The 18,295-nt window shown below is 44.1% G+C and overlaps 1 protein-coding gene across 1 annotated transcript in view; it reads right to left on the bottom strand.

Annotated features, from left to right (window-relative positions):
* The window catches only part of LOC111977947 (PDZ domain-containing protein 7-like), a 50,757-nt gene extending 38,895 nt beyond the window's left edge, over positions 1 to 11,862 (bottom strand). The window contains exons 1-6 of the mRNA XM_070448704.1: positions 11,562 to 11,862; positions 11,193 to 11,330; positions 8,167 to 8,341; positions 5,167 to 5,343; positions 4,688 to 4,835; positions 2,771 to 2,831 (exon numbers count right to left, since the gene is read on the bottom strand). Of these exons, the coding sequence (XP_070304805.1) occupies positions 2,771 to 2,831; positions 4,688 to 4,835; positions 5,167 to 5,343; positions 8,167 to 8,341; positions 11,193 to 11,330; positions 11,562 to 11,862 (1,000 nt within the window). The remainder of the gene's footprint in view (positions 1 to 2,770; positions 2,832 to 4,687; positions 4,836 to 5,166; positions 5,344 to 8,166; positions 8,342 to 11,192; positions 11,331 to 11,561) is intronic.
* Between the last annotated feature and the right edge of the window lie 6,433 nt (positions 11,863 to 18,295).

Genomic DNA, 18,295 nt, shown 5'->3' with positions numbered 1-18,295 from the left:
GTAGCATTGGTGAAGATCTGATCCAACACTATTGGTATGCACTCTAGTTGGTTGAGTGATAACCTGAGTCATATTACAGGCCTTAGTCACAGTTAGAAGCTTCATCTTGAGAGGACAGCTAGTTGCTAAGCAGTCTATGCTCAGGTCACCCAGAAAATAGACCTCTCTGTTGACATCACACACATTATCAAGCATTGCACACATATTATTCAAATACTGACTGTTAGCACTTGATGGCCTATAGCAGCACCCCAAAATAAGAAGCTCTAGATGAGGCAGGTGAACTTGCAACCGCAACACTTTAGCAACATTTGACATTAGATCCTCTCTAAGCTTTACAGGAATATGACTCTGAACATATACAGCAACACCTCCACCATGGGCATTCCTGTATTTTCTGTAGATGTTATATCCCTGTATTGCTACTGCTGTATCAAAGGAATTCGTTTCAGAGATGGCCAGTATATGAATGTTATCTGATGTTAGCAAGTTATTTTCTTTCATGAACCTTATTTCTAAGGCTACATATACTAATATGGGCTATTCTTAGCCCTTGCATTGGTAGCTTATTGGAGATAGACATAATATGGAGACAAAATAAAAAAGTGTGTGTGTGTGTGTGTGTGTGTGTGTGTGTGTGTGTGTGTGTGTGTGTGTGTGTGTGTGGTGTGTGTGTGTGTGTGTGTGTCTGGTGTGTGTGTGTGTGTCTGTGTGTGTGAGAGAGAGAGAGAGAGAAGAGAAGAAGAGAGAGAGAGAGAGAGAGAGAGAGAGAGAGAGAGAGAGAGAGAGAGAGAGAGAGAGAGAGAAGAGAGAGAGAGAGAGAGAGAGAGAGAGAGAGGAGAGAGAGAGGAGAGAGAGAGAGAGAGAGAGCCCGATGAAATGTTGGGCTGAAGCTACTGACCCTGAGGCTTGGATCTCCCATTCCTCCCAGGCTTTTTGGAGGGAGGATGGACAATGAGCTGGTCGTAGCAGATGTAAGCAATGTTCCCATGCTCTCTGACAGCTTTCATAGTTGGGATAAGTTCTTTCTGCCTCTGGCACACAGCTTCAGAGAGGTCCTCGTTGAGGATGATGTTGGTTCCTCTCAAGTTCTTGGCTCTCTCCAGAACAGCCATCTTGTCCTTAAACCTCAGGAACTTGACCGCTATCGGCCTCAGTCTGTCACCTAGGCTGGTTACATGTTTTCCAGACCTGTGGGCGCGTTCCACCTCAATCTTCGTATGATCCATCGGCAGCTTTTCAGTGATAATTTTTTCGTATTTTCTCCTCAGACTCGGTCAAGCTCTCATGTGAAGACGCTGGTATGTCATTCACAACAATGTTATTCCTCCTGGCTTGTYCCTTTAGATAGTCGTTTTTTCCAGGCGTTGTTAATAATGATTCACAGAGAGAGTGCTGATGTCAGCGAGAGAATTTACAGTTTTTTGTCATCTTGCTGCAAGTTTCTTTCAGGACATCCTCTCCTTGCAAACAATTCTTGAAGGTCCTGGACCTTTCTGGTCAGATCGTCTATTATTTTGTTAGTTGAGTCCATCAGTATTTGGACAAAGCTCTTGAAGCTATTTTCCTATTGTTGTAACAACTGCTTGCAACAAACTCTTTTTGTTTGTTTAAAAGATCCTTCACCTGTGATAGAGAAATACTGTCCCCTCCATGACTCCCACCTTTGGCTTTGGATGCCATGGTAGGATTGCATGCCAATGCTGGTACTCCATGCAGTTCCAGAAGACAGGGCAGGTCGCAGGGAAGATTTAAACAGCAGCAAACAGCAGGGATTCAGACAGCCACAAGCCTGGGTCAATCTGCTGTCCCAGCCACAAGGGCTAACTGCGTGTGTTCAATCTGTAAAGGAAACCTTGCTAGCTTGAGAGCTAGTTAGCAGCTAGGCTAGCTGCTACGCCAAGCATCTCTTCAAACTTTTGGTTGGCAGTATCCCTGGACAGATATAGCGGTACCAGCAACTGAGGCTAACCGTGTCACGGGATCAAAAAGTAACCAAACTTTTTCAGAGACTTTCAAAACTTTAAAACAACAAACCGCTGTGTTAGCTAATCCCATTGGCTTTAACTACAGTAAATCCAGAGAATCAATTCAACTACATGAATTATCAGGAAAAATCATATAAAAGCCATAAACAACTCAGTAGCCTTAGATCCCAGCAACCTAAATACACCGAGAGTATGTCCCAAATGGAACCATATTTCTTATATACAGTAGTGCACTACTTTTGACCAGAGCCCTATAGACACTGGTCAAAAGTGCACTAAATAGGGAATAGGATGCCATTTGGGACACAAACCCATCCAGCCACCAACCTGTCGTAACACGCCGTGCCCAACCCAGAGTACTGCTCTGTCTCTGAGCACACACAGCACTAATCTGGGGCTATTTTCAGACCCACAGACCCACACATATTAAGCAAAAAGCAGAGGATCAGATCTGGGGACTGAGATGAATACTGCAGAGGGATTTAGTTAAAGTACATGTGATGTAGCCGGTGCTCTACTTTAGATTGACACGTCATGTAATGTCATGTAATGTAGAATCTGGCAGAGTCTTAATTGGAGATTGTGATTCTAGAATTGGTGAAGCTTTCATGAAATGAATGGAATATTCAAATAAACATTGAGGTCAAGCGTTTAATGTACTTATTTTTTATTTACGTTTGAATCCTTTCATGTTACTTATTAGCTCATTGTACTTCCATTAGTATACTATACATTCAGGATTGTCTGTGTGTGAGTAGCATACTAAGAAGAGAGATACATACTTTTGCTGAGCCAGCTGTATTCAGCCACCATCTCTTTGTATGCAGGGTATCTTCCTGCCTCCTGTTAGGATGAAGATAAACATCACATCATCATCATAATCATAWTCRTWYTCKWTCWYYATCATCATCATCATCATCATCCTCTACCTTATTCTCTACATCATACTCATCATCATCATCATCATCACACACAACATTTCTATAAATATTTTATCAGAAGTTCAGTTCTCAGTCCTTATATGTGGATATCTGGATGCGTTTATCCTAGGATAGGTGTTCTGAGGACAGGATATAAGTAGACTAGCCTCTATTTCATGACCTTTACAGAGTCTCACAGAAGTTTCTTCTGGCTCTGGGGCACATGTGACCTTCCACTCAGTGAAAGTGTGTGGGTGCTACAAGGACAAGTGACCCTTAGGGACTTGGCGGACCTCACTGCAATTCCACATGAGGTCACACACACACACACACACACACACACACACACACACACACACACACACACACACAGACAAACGCACGCACGCACGCACGCACGCAAATGTGTAAACAAATGCACCCAGACACACACACACAACACACACACACACACACACACACACACACACACACCACACACACACACACACACCAACACACACACACACACACACAACACACACACACACCCTGTTTAATACAGAAACACAGCTCTAGGGAAAAACTGGAGCCCTGACCCAAGATGGCAGACATCACCAGATTCACCACCTCTCCAGGGCAGCTTATGCCTTCTCACCATACTACTACTTAGCACAGGCCCACATGGAGAACAGGGCACCATTTTAGGTCAAACACAAGTCTCACTTGATTACTTCTAAGATCCCACACTTAAGACCACAAAGGAAAGCCACCATTTCAGGTCAGGCGGAAGTCACAGTGGACCGCCTCTGAGAGCTTCCACAATGGGCCTTGGTCTGGGCAGGTGTTGGGGGGCGTTTAGCAACTAACCCGAATCCTATGTGTGTAATTTTGAGCCATAATGTGGTTTAGCGCGGGGCAAGGAGAGACATAAAACAAGGCTTTCTGCTGAATATACTTGATCTTGCTGCCTTGTAAATAATGAACGTCGTCTCTGGCGTTTTTTCGCACGGAACCCGAGATGAGAGGAGTAAGTGAGCCCACTGGAATGCGAGGGGCTGGGCGTGCACACAACTCAACACACACAACACAACACACACACCCACACACCAACACACACACACACACACACACACACACACACACACACACAACACACACACACACACACACACACACACACACACACACACACACACACACACACACACACACACACACACACACCCACAAACACACAACCACACCACAAACACACACAACAGGTAACACACACAAACAACAAGGAAATGCAAATGGGCTAGGTGCCAGCTGCTTTACTATGCTGTCTCACTCCCCAGCGCAAGAAGAGCCGGTGTTGTTTAACGGACTGCAACATCCATTAATGTGCCAGAGTACTTAGAGCACCACGTGATCAACTGTTAGGTATGAAATGGATCTAACCTTTTGAACATTGAGTACATGTTTCATATGAAAGGTTAGTGTGTACCACTTTCAACCGTGATGTACATGCATTTAGGAGAACAGTATTGATCAGTGTATATGATGGAGAGGAGACAAGGAGTGGAGGCAACTTTAGACTATTGAGATGCACTTATAATGGCTGTGTTTCATTTCAGAAAGATGTTCCCTTCCATCTGYCCTAGCTAGTTCACTCCACTTCACATATCTGATAGGACTGGATAGGTGAATGCACTATAGATAGCTAAAGAAAAAGTTTGCGTCCCAACAGGTGTAGTGCACTATAAAGGGAACAGGGTGCCACTTGGGACGCAGTCAAAGATGAGTCTTCTCTCTCACCCTGATGGTCAGCATGATGTGGGTGTGGCTCTTCAGAACTTCCACGGCATTGCTATGGGTGATGCCATCAAAGCTCACCCCATTGGCCGCCAGGATCTGGTCGCCCATCTTGATGCCATGCTGCTCCGCCAGACCCCCAGGGTCCAACCTGATCACAATACACAGAGAAGTCAAGGAAGATGTGTCATGGAGATGGCCGGTTGTTTTGAGTTGTGTTTTGTATTGCTCTGAGCTTCTAACGTTGTTCTAACATTGTTCTCTGATAGTTACCATCCAGTAGTTAGAGTTCAGATTCAATTAAGGGCTGCTCACGTCTCCCACAAGTCAATTCTGAATATATTTACATGTTACAAACAAAGGTATCTCCACTGTATTTTGTTGTTGTTGAGAGCAACAGTGTTGTATGCTTGAGCAGTTTAATCTAGTGATGGGTGGGAACATAAACCTTCACAACCTGTAACTTCCCCAGAACCACGTACTTAGAGACGTAGATGCCCAGTCCGAACTCCTTGCCCCCTCTGATGTTGAATCCCAGGCAGTAGTCGTCTGAGGTTGTGTAGAGGTGAACCATCCTACGGAGAACACTGTCTGAACTGGCATCTGAAGGAGTACGACCACTCTCCTCTACTACCATACGCCTCTGGATCAGATCCACCCTGCAGAAACAAACACATGCTAGATATGTACATAAACATACTGTACATACAAACACACACAGATATGTACATACACTAGACCCACTCCAATTTGCATACCGCCCTAGCAGATCCACAGATGATGCAATCTCTATTGCACTTCACATTGCCCTTTCCCACCTGGACAAAAGGAACGCCTATGTGAGAATGCTATTCATTGACTACAGGTCAGCGTTCAACATCATAGTGACCTCAAAGCTCATCAATAAGCTAAGGACCCTGGGACTAAACACCTCCCTCTGCAACTGGATCTTGGACTTCTTGACGGGCCACCCCCAGGTGGTAAGGATAGGTAACAACACAACCGCCACGCTGATAATCAACACAGGAGCCCCTCAGGGTTGCGTGCACAGTCCTCTCTTGTACTCCCTGTTCACTCATGATTGCACGGCCAAGCACGACTCCAACACCATCATTAAGTTTGCCGATGACACAACAGTGGTAGGCCTGATCACCGACAACGACGAGACAGCCTATAGGGAGGAGGTCAGAGACCTGGCCGTGTGGTGCCAGGGCAACAACCTCTCCCTCAACCTGATCAAGACAAAGATGATTTTTGACTGCAGGAAAAACAGGACCAAGCATGCCCCCATTCTCATCGATGGGGCAGCAATGGAGCAGGTTGAGAGCCTCAAGTTCCTTGGGGTCCACATCACCAACAAAACTAACATGGTCTAAGCACACCAATACAGTCGTAAACAGGGCACGACAAAACCTATTCCCCCTCAGAAGACTGAAAAGATTTGGCATGGGTCCTCAGATCCTCAAAAGGCTCTACAGCTGCACCATCGAGAACATCCTAACTGGTTGCATCACTGCCAGATATGGCAACTGCTTGGCCTCCAACCGCAAGGCATTACAGAGGGTAGTACGTACGGCCCAGTACATCACTGGGGCAAAGCTTCCTGCCGTCCAGAACCTCTATACCAGGCGGTGTCCAGCCACCCTAGTCATAGACTGTTCTCTCTGTTACCGCACTGCAAGCGGTACCTGAGCACCAAGTGTAGGTCCAAGAGGCTTCTGAACAGTTTCTACCCCCAAGCCATAAGACTCCTGAACATCTAATCAAATGGCTACCCTGACTATTTGCATTGCCCCCCCCATCCTCAAATCAGATTTAATTTGACATACTACACCTCCCTCCTCACCTACTAACACTCACACACATGCGCACACACACACAACAGCAGCCCCATTCCCCAGTGAGTTCTGGCCTTCCTATCAATTAGTCAAATAGCCATAGTCATAGAGTAAATCCATCTAGCCGTGCACCATGAAAACAAGATCCCTCAGCAGCAAGATAACCTAGTGGTGACGCATCATACTGATGTGACCATAGGGATATAATACTAGCTGTTCTACATTGAGTTCTATTGATGAGACACTATGAAAAACGTAATACTTATAAAGAATTCACAAACCATAAGCCTAATGGGATCAATTTCAAAAGGATCGTGATGCATTTAACACACTGTTGATGCATACGATACATTCTGTATCACAAAACCGGATACATATTATATGGAACCAGGTGACACTAACTATGTAACAGTGGAGGCTGCTGAGGGGAGGACGGCTCATAATAATGGCTAGAACAGAGCGAATAGAATGGAATCAAACAAATGGAAACTATGTGTTTGATGTATCTGATACAATTTCACTAATTCCGCTCCAGGCATTACAACGAGCCCGTTCTCCCCAATTAAGGTACCTCCAACCTCCTGTGCTCTGTATAGTGTTGTTGTTGTACTGATCATATGCATCAGGTAGTCTCCTGCCTGAAACCTGGACTCAGAGGTAGACGTAACATAGTACATGAAAGTCTGGGACACTCAAATTAGTATGACATGTAACATTTAGTATGGTACATGTATGCATTTAAATGTCCATCATCCATTTCGTGTGATATGTTACGAATTCCAATCTTGTGGCTAACTTTAGCTAGGTTAGGGGTTAAGGTTAGGGCTAAGGTTAAGGTTAGGGTTTGGGGAAGGGTTAGCTAACATGCTAAGTAGTTGCAACGTAGCTAAAAGGTTGTAAGTGGTTCCAAAGTTGCTAAATCGCTAAAATGCTAAAGTTGTCCATAATGAGATTGAACACTCAACCCTTGGGATGCTAGACATTCGTGTTTACCCCAACCAACCACCCTCTTTTAGTTTTTCCTAAAGTAACTTTCTGTCTTATGTAACCATACCAAACATAACATATCATACTAATTTGGATTTTCATTTACAATGTTACGTCTAGTCTAAGATACCAGCCTGTCTCATTACCCATACTTCGCTCACTCCACTCCAGTGCTTCAGGTGGCTTGAACTAATCAGGTTGCACTTGAACTTGAATGCTGATTAACAACTACACTCATTTACACACGTGTCCCTGTCTCAACTAACCATTACATTAGGAACTGCCTAACTACATCACATAACAGTACAGCGCAGTACATGACGTGACATAATATAACAGTTTAGTACACTCTTAGAAAAAAGGGTTCCAGAAGGGGTCTTCAGCTGTCCCAATAAGACAACCCTTTTTGGTTCCAGGTAGAACCCTTTTTGGTTCCAGGTAGAACTCTTTTTGATTCCATGTAGAACCCTCTGTGGAAAGGATTCTACCTGGAACTCAAAAGGGTTCTACCTGGAACCAAAGAGGTTCTACCTGGAATCAGAAATGGTTCTTCAAAGGGTTCTGCTATGGGGACAGTTGAAGAACATTTTTAGGTTCTAGATATCGTATTTTTTTCTAAGACTGTACAGTACAGTACACTACACTAGGCCCTCTCACCATGTAGTCTTCTCCTTGGAGTAGCGTATACCAGGGACTTTCCCCACACGTCTCACCACCATCCTCAGCCTGTTGTTCCCCGTCAGGACCTTCACAGCACTGCTCATAGTGATGCTTTCCAGGCTGATACCATTCACCTCCACCAGCTTGTCCCCTACACAGAGACCTGCCTGCTCTGGAGGGGTGAGACGAAGGGATTTAAGCACAGACTGACTGACGCATACAGTACATACACATGTATACACACGCACACATACAGTTGAAGTCGGAAGTTTACATACACTTAGGTTGGAGTCATTTAAACTTGTTTTTCAACCACTCCACAAATTTCTTAAAACTTCTCTAGGATAGGGGGCAGAGTTTTCACATTTGGAAAAAAAGCGTGCCCAATTTCAACTTCCTTCTACTCATCCCCAGAATATAAGATATGCATATTATTAGTAGATTTGGATAGAAAACACTCTGAAGTTTCTAAAACTGTTTGAATCATATCTGTAAGTATAGCAGGCAAAACCCCGAGGACTAACCATAATTTGTTTTTTGTTTTTTAAGTCACTGTCTGTTCAATGATTTTTCATTGGGAAGCCAGATTTCTAATCACTCTGTTCTCAGTTCCTACTGCTTCCACTGGATGTCACCAGTCTTAGGAAATAGGTTGAGGTTATTCATTTGTGCAATGAAGAAGAAGGCCATCAGGAAGTAGAGTAACGTCATGTGTACTGTTTGAGAGTTGCGCAAGACTAAAGAAAGTAGCGTTAGTTTGTTTATCTCCTGTATTGAAAACAGATAGACCCGTCTTCAATTTGATCGATTATTAACGTTTACAAATACCTTAAGTTGTATTACAAAAGTACTTTGAAATGTTTTGGYAAAGTTTAGAGGTAATTTTTGAGATATTTTGTAGTGACTTTGCGCAAATTGGAAGCTGTTTTTTTCTGGATCAACCGCGACAAATAAATGGACAATTTGGATATATATGGACGGAATTAATCGAACAAAAGGACCATTTGTGATGTTTATGGGACATATTGGAGTGCCAACAAAAGAATCTCGTCAAAGGTAATGCATGTTTTATATTTTATATCTGCGTTTTGAGTAGCGCCGGCATGGTTGAAATATGCTACTCTCTCTTTGTTGACATTGTGCTATCATCAGATAATATCATCTTATGCTTTAGCCGAAAAGCCTTTTTGAAATCTGACATGTTGGCTGGATTCACAACGAGTGTAGCTTTAATTTGGTATCTTACATGTGTGATTTAATGAAAGTTTGATTTTATATAATATTTTTTTGAATTTGGCGCTCTACATTTTCCCTGGCTATTGGCCAAGTGGGACGCCACCGTCCCGCTATCCCAGAGAGGTTTTAACAAACTATAGTTTTGGCAAGTCGGTTAGGACATCTACTTTGTGCATGACACAAGTAACTTTTCCAACAATTGTTTACAGACAGATTATTTCACTTATAATTCACTGTATCACAATTACAGTGATGTCATGGCTTTAGAAGCTTCTGATATGATAATTGACATCATTTGAGTCAATTGGAGGTGTACCTGTGACCTACCTTCAAGGCCTACCTTCAAACTCAGTACCTCTTTGCTTGACATCATGGGATGGGAAAATCAAAAGAAATCAGCCAAGACCTCCACAATTGTAGACCTCCACAAGTCTGGTTCATCCTTGTGAGCAATTTCCAAACGCCTGAAAGTACCACGTTCATCTGTACAAACAATAGTACACAAGTATAAACACCATGGGACCACGCAGCCGTCATATCGCTCAGGAAGGAGACGCGTTCTGTCTCCTAGCGATGAACATACTTTGGTGCGAAAAGTGCAAATCAATTCCAGAACAACAGCAAAGGACCTTGTGAAGATGCTGGAGGAAACAGGTACAAAGTAACTATATCCACAGTAAAACAAACCCTATATCGACATAACCTGAAAGGCCGCTCAGCAAGGAAGAAGCCACTGCTCCAAAACCACCATAAAAAAAGCCAGACTACGGTTTGTAACTGCACATGGGGACAAAGATCGTACTTTTTGGAGAAATGTCCTCTGGTCTGATGAAACAAAAATAGAACTGTTTGGCCATGATGGCCATCGTTATGTTCGGAGGAAAAAGGGGGAGGCTTGCAAGCCGACGAACACCATCCCAAACGTGAAGCACGGGGGTGGCAGCATCATGTTGTGGGGGTGCTTTGCTGAAGGAGGGACTGGTGCACTTCACAAAATAGATGACATCATGAGGTAGGAAAATGATGTGGATATATTGAAGCAACATCTCAATACATAATCAGGAAGTTAAAGCTTGGTCGCAAATGGGGCTTCCAAATGGACAATGACCCCAAGCATACTTCCAAAGTTGTGGCAAAATGGTTTAAGGACAACAAAGTCAAGTTATTGGAGTGGCCATCACAAAGCCTTGACCTCAATCCCATAGAACATTTGTGGGCAGAACTGAAAAAGCATGTGCGAGCAAGGAGGCCTACAAACCTGACACAGTTGCACCAGCTCTGTCAGGAGGAATGGGCCAAAATTCACCYAACTTATTGTGGGAAGCTTGTGGAAGGCTACCGGAAACGTTTGACCCAAATTAAACAATTTAAAGGCAATGTTACCAAATACTATTTGAGTGTATGTAAACTTCTGACCCACTGGGAATGTGATGAAAGAAATAAAAGCTGAAATAAATCATTCTCTCTTCTATTATTCTGACATTTCACATTCCTAAAATAAAGTGGTGCTCCTAACTTACCTAAGACAGGGAATTTTTACTAGGATTAAATGTCAGGAATTGTGAAAAACTGAGTTTAAATGTATTTGGCTAACGTGTATGTAAACTTCCGACTTCAACTGTAGGAACTCACACACACACAAACAAATGCATATGCACACACGCAAGCCCACAAACGCATACCCACACAAACACACTCGTAAAGGCCTGCATGCTCTGCAAGTCAAACAGTGGTCAGTATGGGGTCAACACACACACCTCCCTCCCTCCCTCTGTTATAGGGCCTACCTGCAGAGCTGTCATCCTCTATCTTGCTGACGAAGATGCTGAGTCCGTGTTCTGAACCACCTCTAACACTGAATCCCAGACGGCCGTCTACACTCTTATCTACTGTCACTGTGTGGAGGTCTTCACAGTCATCCCCACCTGTACACAAGAGGAAACAGGCACTCTGAGATCCAATGCAGTAGAAACACTGTATTGACAACAAGTTGGCTACAGCAGAAATATGGGAGTTGTAAGTATGTAAGTAAAATGTATTATTGTCCTGAACTAATGAAGGATCTTTAGCTCAGCAGGCTTTAGTTTTGTGGACTTAAGAGTCCATACAACACTGTGTTACTGTGGGAGGGGGAGTAGACACAGTAAAATTATTACCATCGACAGGAGAGTTGATGAGGATGACTCTGCCCATGGGTGAGGACCTGCCTCCCCTGTGGCGGTGATGCTTCTTCTGCATGTAGCGGTTTGTCGAGTGGGACCCCCCAGCCTGGCCCCCATGGCCCCCATTGTGGGAGTGAGGGTGGCCTCTCCCATTGTGGGGGTGAGAGTCGGGGTGGTCCCCCCCATTGTGATTGTGGGGGTGAGGGTAGCCTCCCCCATTGTGAGGGTGGGGGAGAGGATGTCCTCGCCCGTTGGTCATTTCCCTATGGTTGTGGTAGTCAGAGGAGTGAGCCATGGCGAGAGGCCTACTCCCCCTCCCACACTCATCCACACCAGGGACTCGCCTGGAGATGCAGAGGGGACGGGAGGAGAGGTAGRGGGGAGTGAGTGGGTGGGTGGTTTGGCTGGATCAATCAATCAAGAGTTAAACAGAGGGAACAAGTACAAAAATCCATCCATTACTGCTTGTCAATAGTGAAGTCCAATACAGAAATGTCCAAAAGCCACATTAGGCTAGTAGAGACATAAAAAACAAAATTATAAAATTGAGTCCATTAGTTAAAGGAGATAAATAAATTATGGCAACTAGTCAGGTTGCAATCAATCAATCAAGAGTTAAGTCCCCTCACTCCCAAAGTATTTCATCCAGGCACAGTTATGGGACTGAAATAGTCCAATATTTGTATCCTTAAGTGCATCCTTGGGTTTGTTTGTAGACGTCAAAATGAGCTGTCTGTTAATGAACTTCGGGCACATCCATGGCAGTCACCGTTCAAGATCAGTCACTTTTAATCCAGAAAGATGTCCTTCTTTTGCCATTCCAACTGGGTCGTCCACTTCCTCCGGTCCAGCGGCCGGGGCCAAGATGTCTGCCACAGTGGCCTTTGAGTCCATTCTCCTCGGCCATGCTGTCCCAGCACACCGCTCACCCATCTACGAAGCGAGACGTTGTCGGGCACCGCTCTGTAAAAAAAACCTTCCATGATTTCCCACGGGACGTAGTCGGATATCAGCGGCCCCGAAAACATTCATGTTTTATTAAAAAGATAAAGGTGACATAGTGTGGAGTACGGTTTCATAATGCGAGGTATCTCAAACACTGCTCACCTTCTAAAAAGCTACTCACTTGAGACACACTTAACCTGTCACCAAGTATAGATTATTTGATTTATTCAAGTATACACAACTACTTTTGATTGTCATTATGAGTGGAGGTAGAATAAGTCCTGCACCTAAGTAGATACAATTTGTGTAGACAATTCCTTTGTAGCGTTCGCCCAATGGAGTTCATGCGCAGCGCACCACTTCAGCAGCTCCCCTTCAGCACCTTGGACAGTGCTCGAGCAACGGGTTACGTAAACAAACAAAGATTTAAAAAATTACAATTAAAGCTTTACTCTTGGCTAAATACCTGCCCCGCAAGAGGAGCCCCCTCTCTAATAGTACTGATGACATACCTTATATTGGCTTTGCTATTTCAGAAGTTTGTAGACAATTCAGTCCAATTTAGTCAAAAGTTATTTTAGTATAGGAATAACTTAAAAGGTGACTTCAGGATATAAAACATTAGCGCAATGACGAACGATATGAAGCCCATAAAGGGATTCATATCAATACCACTTTATAATTAGGCTCACGGATATTTAACATGGACCTAAAGAGGATCCTTAAGAGGTCAGAGAGATGCAACAGAGACACACAAAAGATACCAACAATTGTGGCTCGGTATCAAACTAGTTCTTTGGTAAATAAATAATAATAGCCTACCTAAACAGTTTGCTTAAGTTAAACCCACACCACACCACACACACTCCCCATTAACACATGCATGCAAACTATTCAGCTAAGTTTAACAATAACATTACCTGTAACCATGTTGTGCTCTGTGACCTCACCTGTGACCAACACAGATAGACGTGCCTGAGCCCGCCCCTCTCCCATACCATTGGACGCCTGCGGATGGCTTAAGACACATTAGTGCCATCTCATTTGCTCTGGACAGTGACAATTGTCTTGGGTATTAATTAATCCTACACTGTAACACGTAGCCAGGTGTCTATGCCCATGCTTATATTACAAGGCTTGCAAAGTAGCAAAGAATTAAAAAAATGATTGTGGTGCTTTTAGGCACTAAACACACAAGCTGTTTGACTCACACAGTAACTAACTAACTATCTAGAATAACTTAGTTAGGCTACTAAGAAAAAACTCCCTGTGCTTTTAGATCTTAGAGAGACTTTAACAAACTGAAACTACTAAAGTCACATAATTGCTGTTCACCTGCTTCGTTAAAGGGTCAATCTGCAGTTGCTTCATACGTTTTGGGACTTATGAATGAATGATTCTTGAAGAATATAACTTATAAATTACTCATGAGCTCAGTTAAATTGTCGTACCCCATCAGAACCCAAAATATAAGTTATTTCACTCCAATGTTTGGAAACAAAGTTAATGTAAAAAAACACTATATAGCTTCTAAACATGGTTAAAACTAAAATGTTAATATCAAGGATGGCCAGTCTTTGCATCCATAACTCTGTCTATGAATTTGAGAGTGGTTACATTTCTTCAGCCCCATCCCTCAGCTTTTTACCAAAACAGGAGTGTGGAGTACGCTTTATTATTGTTTTAACTGCTGATTGACACTTTAAGGAGATAATTAATGAGATAACATACTTATTGTAATTGACTAGACTACATGGATACCGCTCCTGGGTGACAGAGGTAGAATATATTATTATCTTGTATTGGTGTTATACTGCCATCGTCTGTCTGAGTAATTCCATCTCATGACAGTAGTATATGATCCCTGATAATGAAGGAAATGTAGGCTAGTAGTCTACTTAAGCAATAAGTCACGAGGGGATGACAATCAGCATTCAGGGCTCGAACCACCCAGTTTATAATTAAGCAATAAGGCAATAAACCACGGCTAAGGGATGTTCTTAAGTACAACGCAACGCGGAGTGCCTGGATACAGCCCTTAGCCGTGGTATATTAGCCATATACCACAAACCCCCAAGGCGCCTTATTGCTATTATAACCTGGCAATTAGAGCAGTAAAAATAAATATTGTCATACCCGTGGTATACGGTCTGATATACCACAGCTGTCAGCCAATCAGCATTCAGGGCTTGAACCACCCAGTTTATCATGTATTTTATAAACTCAGTTATGAATGAAAGCATCTTCTCTTAACTTGTTATAAAAACTGTCAATCAATCATATCTATTAGCACATGGTGCTGCTGCACCCACCCACCCCCCCTACACCCCCCCCACACACACACACCCACCCAAACACACCCACCCACCCCCACACACCACCCACCCCCCCACACACACACACCCACCCACACACACACACACACCCACCCACCCACCCCCACAACACATTGTGATGCATACATATTTCTTATACTTCCCTCTCTCAAGACCTGTCTCAGTTCAAGCTGTTACACAAATGGTGGCAAGGACCACTGGTGAGTCACAGGATCACTGTGGTGAGTCAGAGTTAGTTTCCACTGGGCTGTTCATGCATAGTTGGCTGTGGTGGGGAAGACTGTCTTCATCTTAAAGGGATAGTTCGGGATTTTGACAATGAGGCCCATTATCTATTCCCCAGAGTCAAATGACTCGTGGATACCCTTTTTATTTATCTGTGTGCAACTTTCTTTAACTGGGCGAAGATACATAAAAATGGAATCCACAAGTTCATCTGACGTCAAAATCCCAAACTATGCCTTAAAGTTGAGGGACACAAACATTTGAAGGTTGATGAAGGTCATATTATAGCACCAACTATGATAGACTGTTCAATGGAAAAACATTTAAATGATTTATGTCCCAAAATGTATTTAATTATCCAGGTCAATCATATGACATCAATTAATTTGACATAGTTTGAAAAGTTTGTTTAAGTATTTGGCTTGGAAAATACAAGAAACCAATCATTATCCCCTAAGCAATGGAACAAATTACAAACTGCTTTAGCGAGTGATTCACAAACTTTTATAGTCCCGTACCCTTCAAAACATTCAACTCCTCAGCTGCATACCCCTTCTAGCACCAGGGTCAGCGCACACTCAAATGTTGTTTTTTGGCATCATTGTAGCCTGCCAACACACACACACCACACAACACACACACAACACACACACACACACACACACAAGGCAAGTGACCAAACATGATACATTTATTAAACATCAGAATGAGTGTGAGTTTTTGTCACAATACGGCTCGTGGGAAGTGACAAAGATCTCGTATAGGACCAGGGCACAAATAATAATAATAATCATCATCAAAAATGTTGCTCTTTATTTAGCCATCTTACATACAGTTGAAGTCGGAAGTTTACATACTGTCACGCCCTGTGACTAGGGTGGGCATTCTAGTTTATTTTTTAAAATGTTTTCTATATCTTTGTTTTTGGCCGATTGTGGTTTCCAATCAGAGGCAGCTGTCTATCGTTGTCTCTGATTGGGAATCATACTTAGGCAGTCCTTTTTCCCTCTTTCATTTGTGGGTTCTTATTTTTGCATTGGTTGTTATTTTGCCCTGCAGAACGTCACGTTCGTAATTTGTTTTGTTGTTATCGGTGTTCATTAAACGTACCACGCTGCGCTTTGGTCCACTTCTTCCCATGACGATCGTGACACATACACGTTAGCCAAATACATTTAAACTCAGTTTTTCACAATTCCTGATATTTAATCCTAGTAAAAATTCCCTGTCTTAGGTAAATTAGGATCACCACTTTATTTTAAGAATGTGAAATGTCAGAATAATAGTAGAGAGAATGATTTATTTCAGCTTTTATTTCTTTCATCACATTCCCAGTGGGTCAGAAGTTTACATACACTCAAATAGTATTTGGTAACATTGCCATTAAATTGTTTAACTTGGGTCAAACGTTTTGGGTAGCCTTCCACAAGCTTCCCACAATAAGTTGGGTGAATTTTGGCCCATTCCTCCTGACAGAGCTGGTGCAACTGAGTCAGGTTTGTAATCCTCCTTGCTCACAAATTCTTACACAAAAGCTTGCACAGGACGTACCGGACTGGGGAGGCACACTGGAGGCCTGGTGCGTGGAGCCGGCACAGGTGGCACCGGACTGGTGACACGCACTTAAGGGAGAGTGCGGGGAGCTGGCACAGGATGTACCGGACTGGGGAGGCGCACTGGTGGCCTGGTGCGTGGAGCTGGCACAGGACGTACTGGACTGGGGAGGCGCACTGGAGGCCTGGTGCGTGGAGCCGGCACAGGTGGCACCGGACTGGTGACACGCACTTCAGGGAGAGTGCGTGGAGCCGGCACAGGTGGCACCGGACTGGTGACATACACTTCAGGAAGGGTGTGGAGAGCTGGCACAGGACTCACCAGACTGCTGACAGGCTCTTCAGGTCGGGTTCCGTGCAGAACACACTTACATAGCATTTCTCTCATCTCTCTCTCTCCCAACTTCTCCATCGTCTCCCTGACGGTCTCTGGCTCTTCCCACGGCTCAGTCGCCAGCTCCATGTGCCCCCACCCAAAAGAATCGTGGGGTTTCTTTGGCAGCGGACTGACGACACGCTCCTCATGGCGAGTGCGAGGAACCGGCACAGGACATCCCGGACTGGGGAGGCGCACTGGAGATCTGGTGTGTGGAGCCGGCACAGATGGCACCGGACTGATGACCCGCTCTTCATTCCGCCTGCGCTGCAGCCTACTCCTTGCTAACTCTTCTCTCCGGTATCCTTCCTCACATTGTTCAATCGACTCCCAGGTGGGCTCTGGCACTCTCCTCCGCTCGACCGGCCACCCCTCGTGCCCTCCCCCAAAAATCTTGGGGTTTCTGTGGCCGTGGTCCCCGGCGTTGTCGCTGTCCCCCTATGCTCCTTGGCGACTCCCGCCAAGGAAGGGTCTCGTGTCTTCCCATGATTTCTTCCCATGTCCAAAACACCTTCTCCTCCATGGTACGCTGCTTGGTCCTTTCGTGGTGGGATATTCTGTCACGATCGTCGTAATGAGCGGACCAAGGCGCAGCGTGATTGAAGTTCCACTTCTTTATTTCGGTAAAACTTTAAACAAAAACAATAAACCAATAACGAAACGTGAAAGACGTGGTGCACATGCACAAACACAAAACAATATCCCACAAACACAGGTGGGAAAAATGACTACCTAAATATGATCCCCAATTAGAGGCAACGATTACCAGCTGCCTCTAATTGGGAACCATACAAAAAACAACATGGAAATATGAAGATAGAACACCCCCTAGTCCCGCCCTGGCCTACTACACCATAGAGAACCAAGGGCTCTCTATGGTCAGGGCGTGACAGCTTGTTGCAATTTTGATGAGGCTCTCTTGTTCAGATATCGGTAAGTGGACTGGAGGCAGGGCATGGAAGGGATAACGAATCCAGTTGTTTGTCATCCGTTTCGGGAAAGTACCTGCGTAATTGCGCACCCAACTCACTCAGGTGCTTCGCTATATCACATTTGACATTGTCCGTAAGCTTGAGTTAATTTTCACACAAAAAAATCATACAATGATGGAAAGACCTGTGTGTTGTCCTTGTTAATGCAGAGAAGAGCTCCAACTTCTTAATCATAGCCTCAATTTTGTCCCACACATTGAATATAGTTGCGGAGAGTCCCTGTAATCCTAGATTCAGATCATTCAGGCGAGAAAAAACATCACCCAGATAGGCCAGTCGTGTGAGAAACCCGTCATCATGC

The sequence above is a fragment of the Salvelinus sp. IW2-2015 genome, linkage group LG18, assembly GCF_002910315.2.
Source record: "Salvelinus sp. IW2-2015 linkage group LG18, ASM291031v2, whole genome shotgun sequence".
In the NCBI taxonomy this organism is placed as follows: Eukaryota; Metazoa; Chordata; class Actinopteri; order Salmoniformes; family Salmonidae; genus Salvelinus; species Salvelinus sp. IW2-2015.
This window is presented reverse-complemented; position numbering and strand designations above follow the sequence as displayed.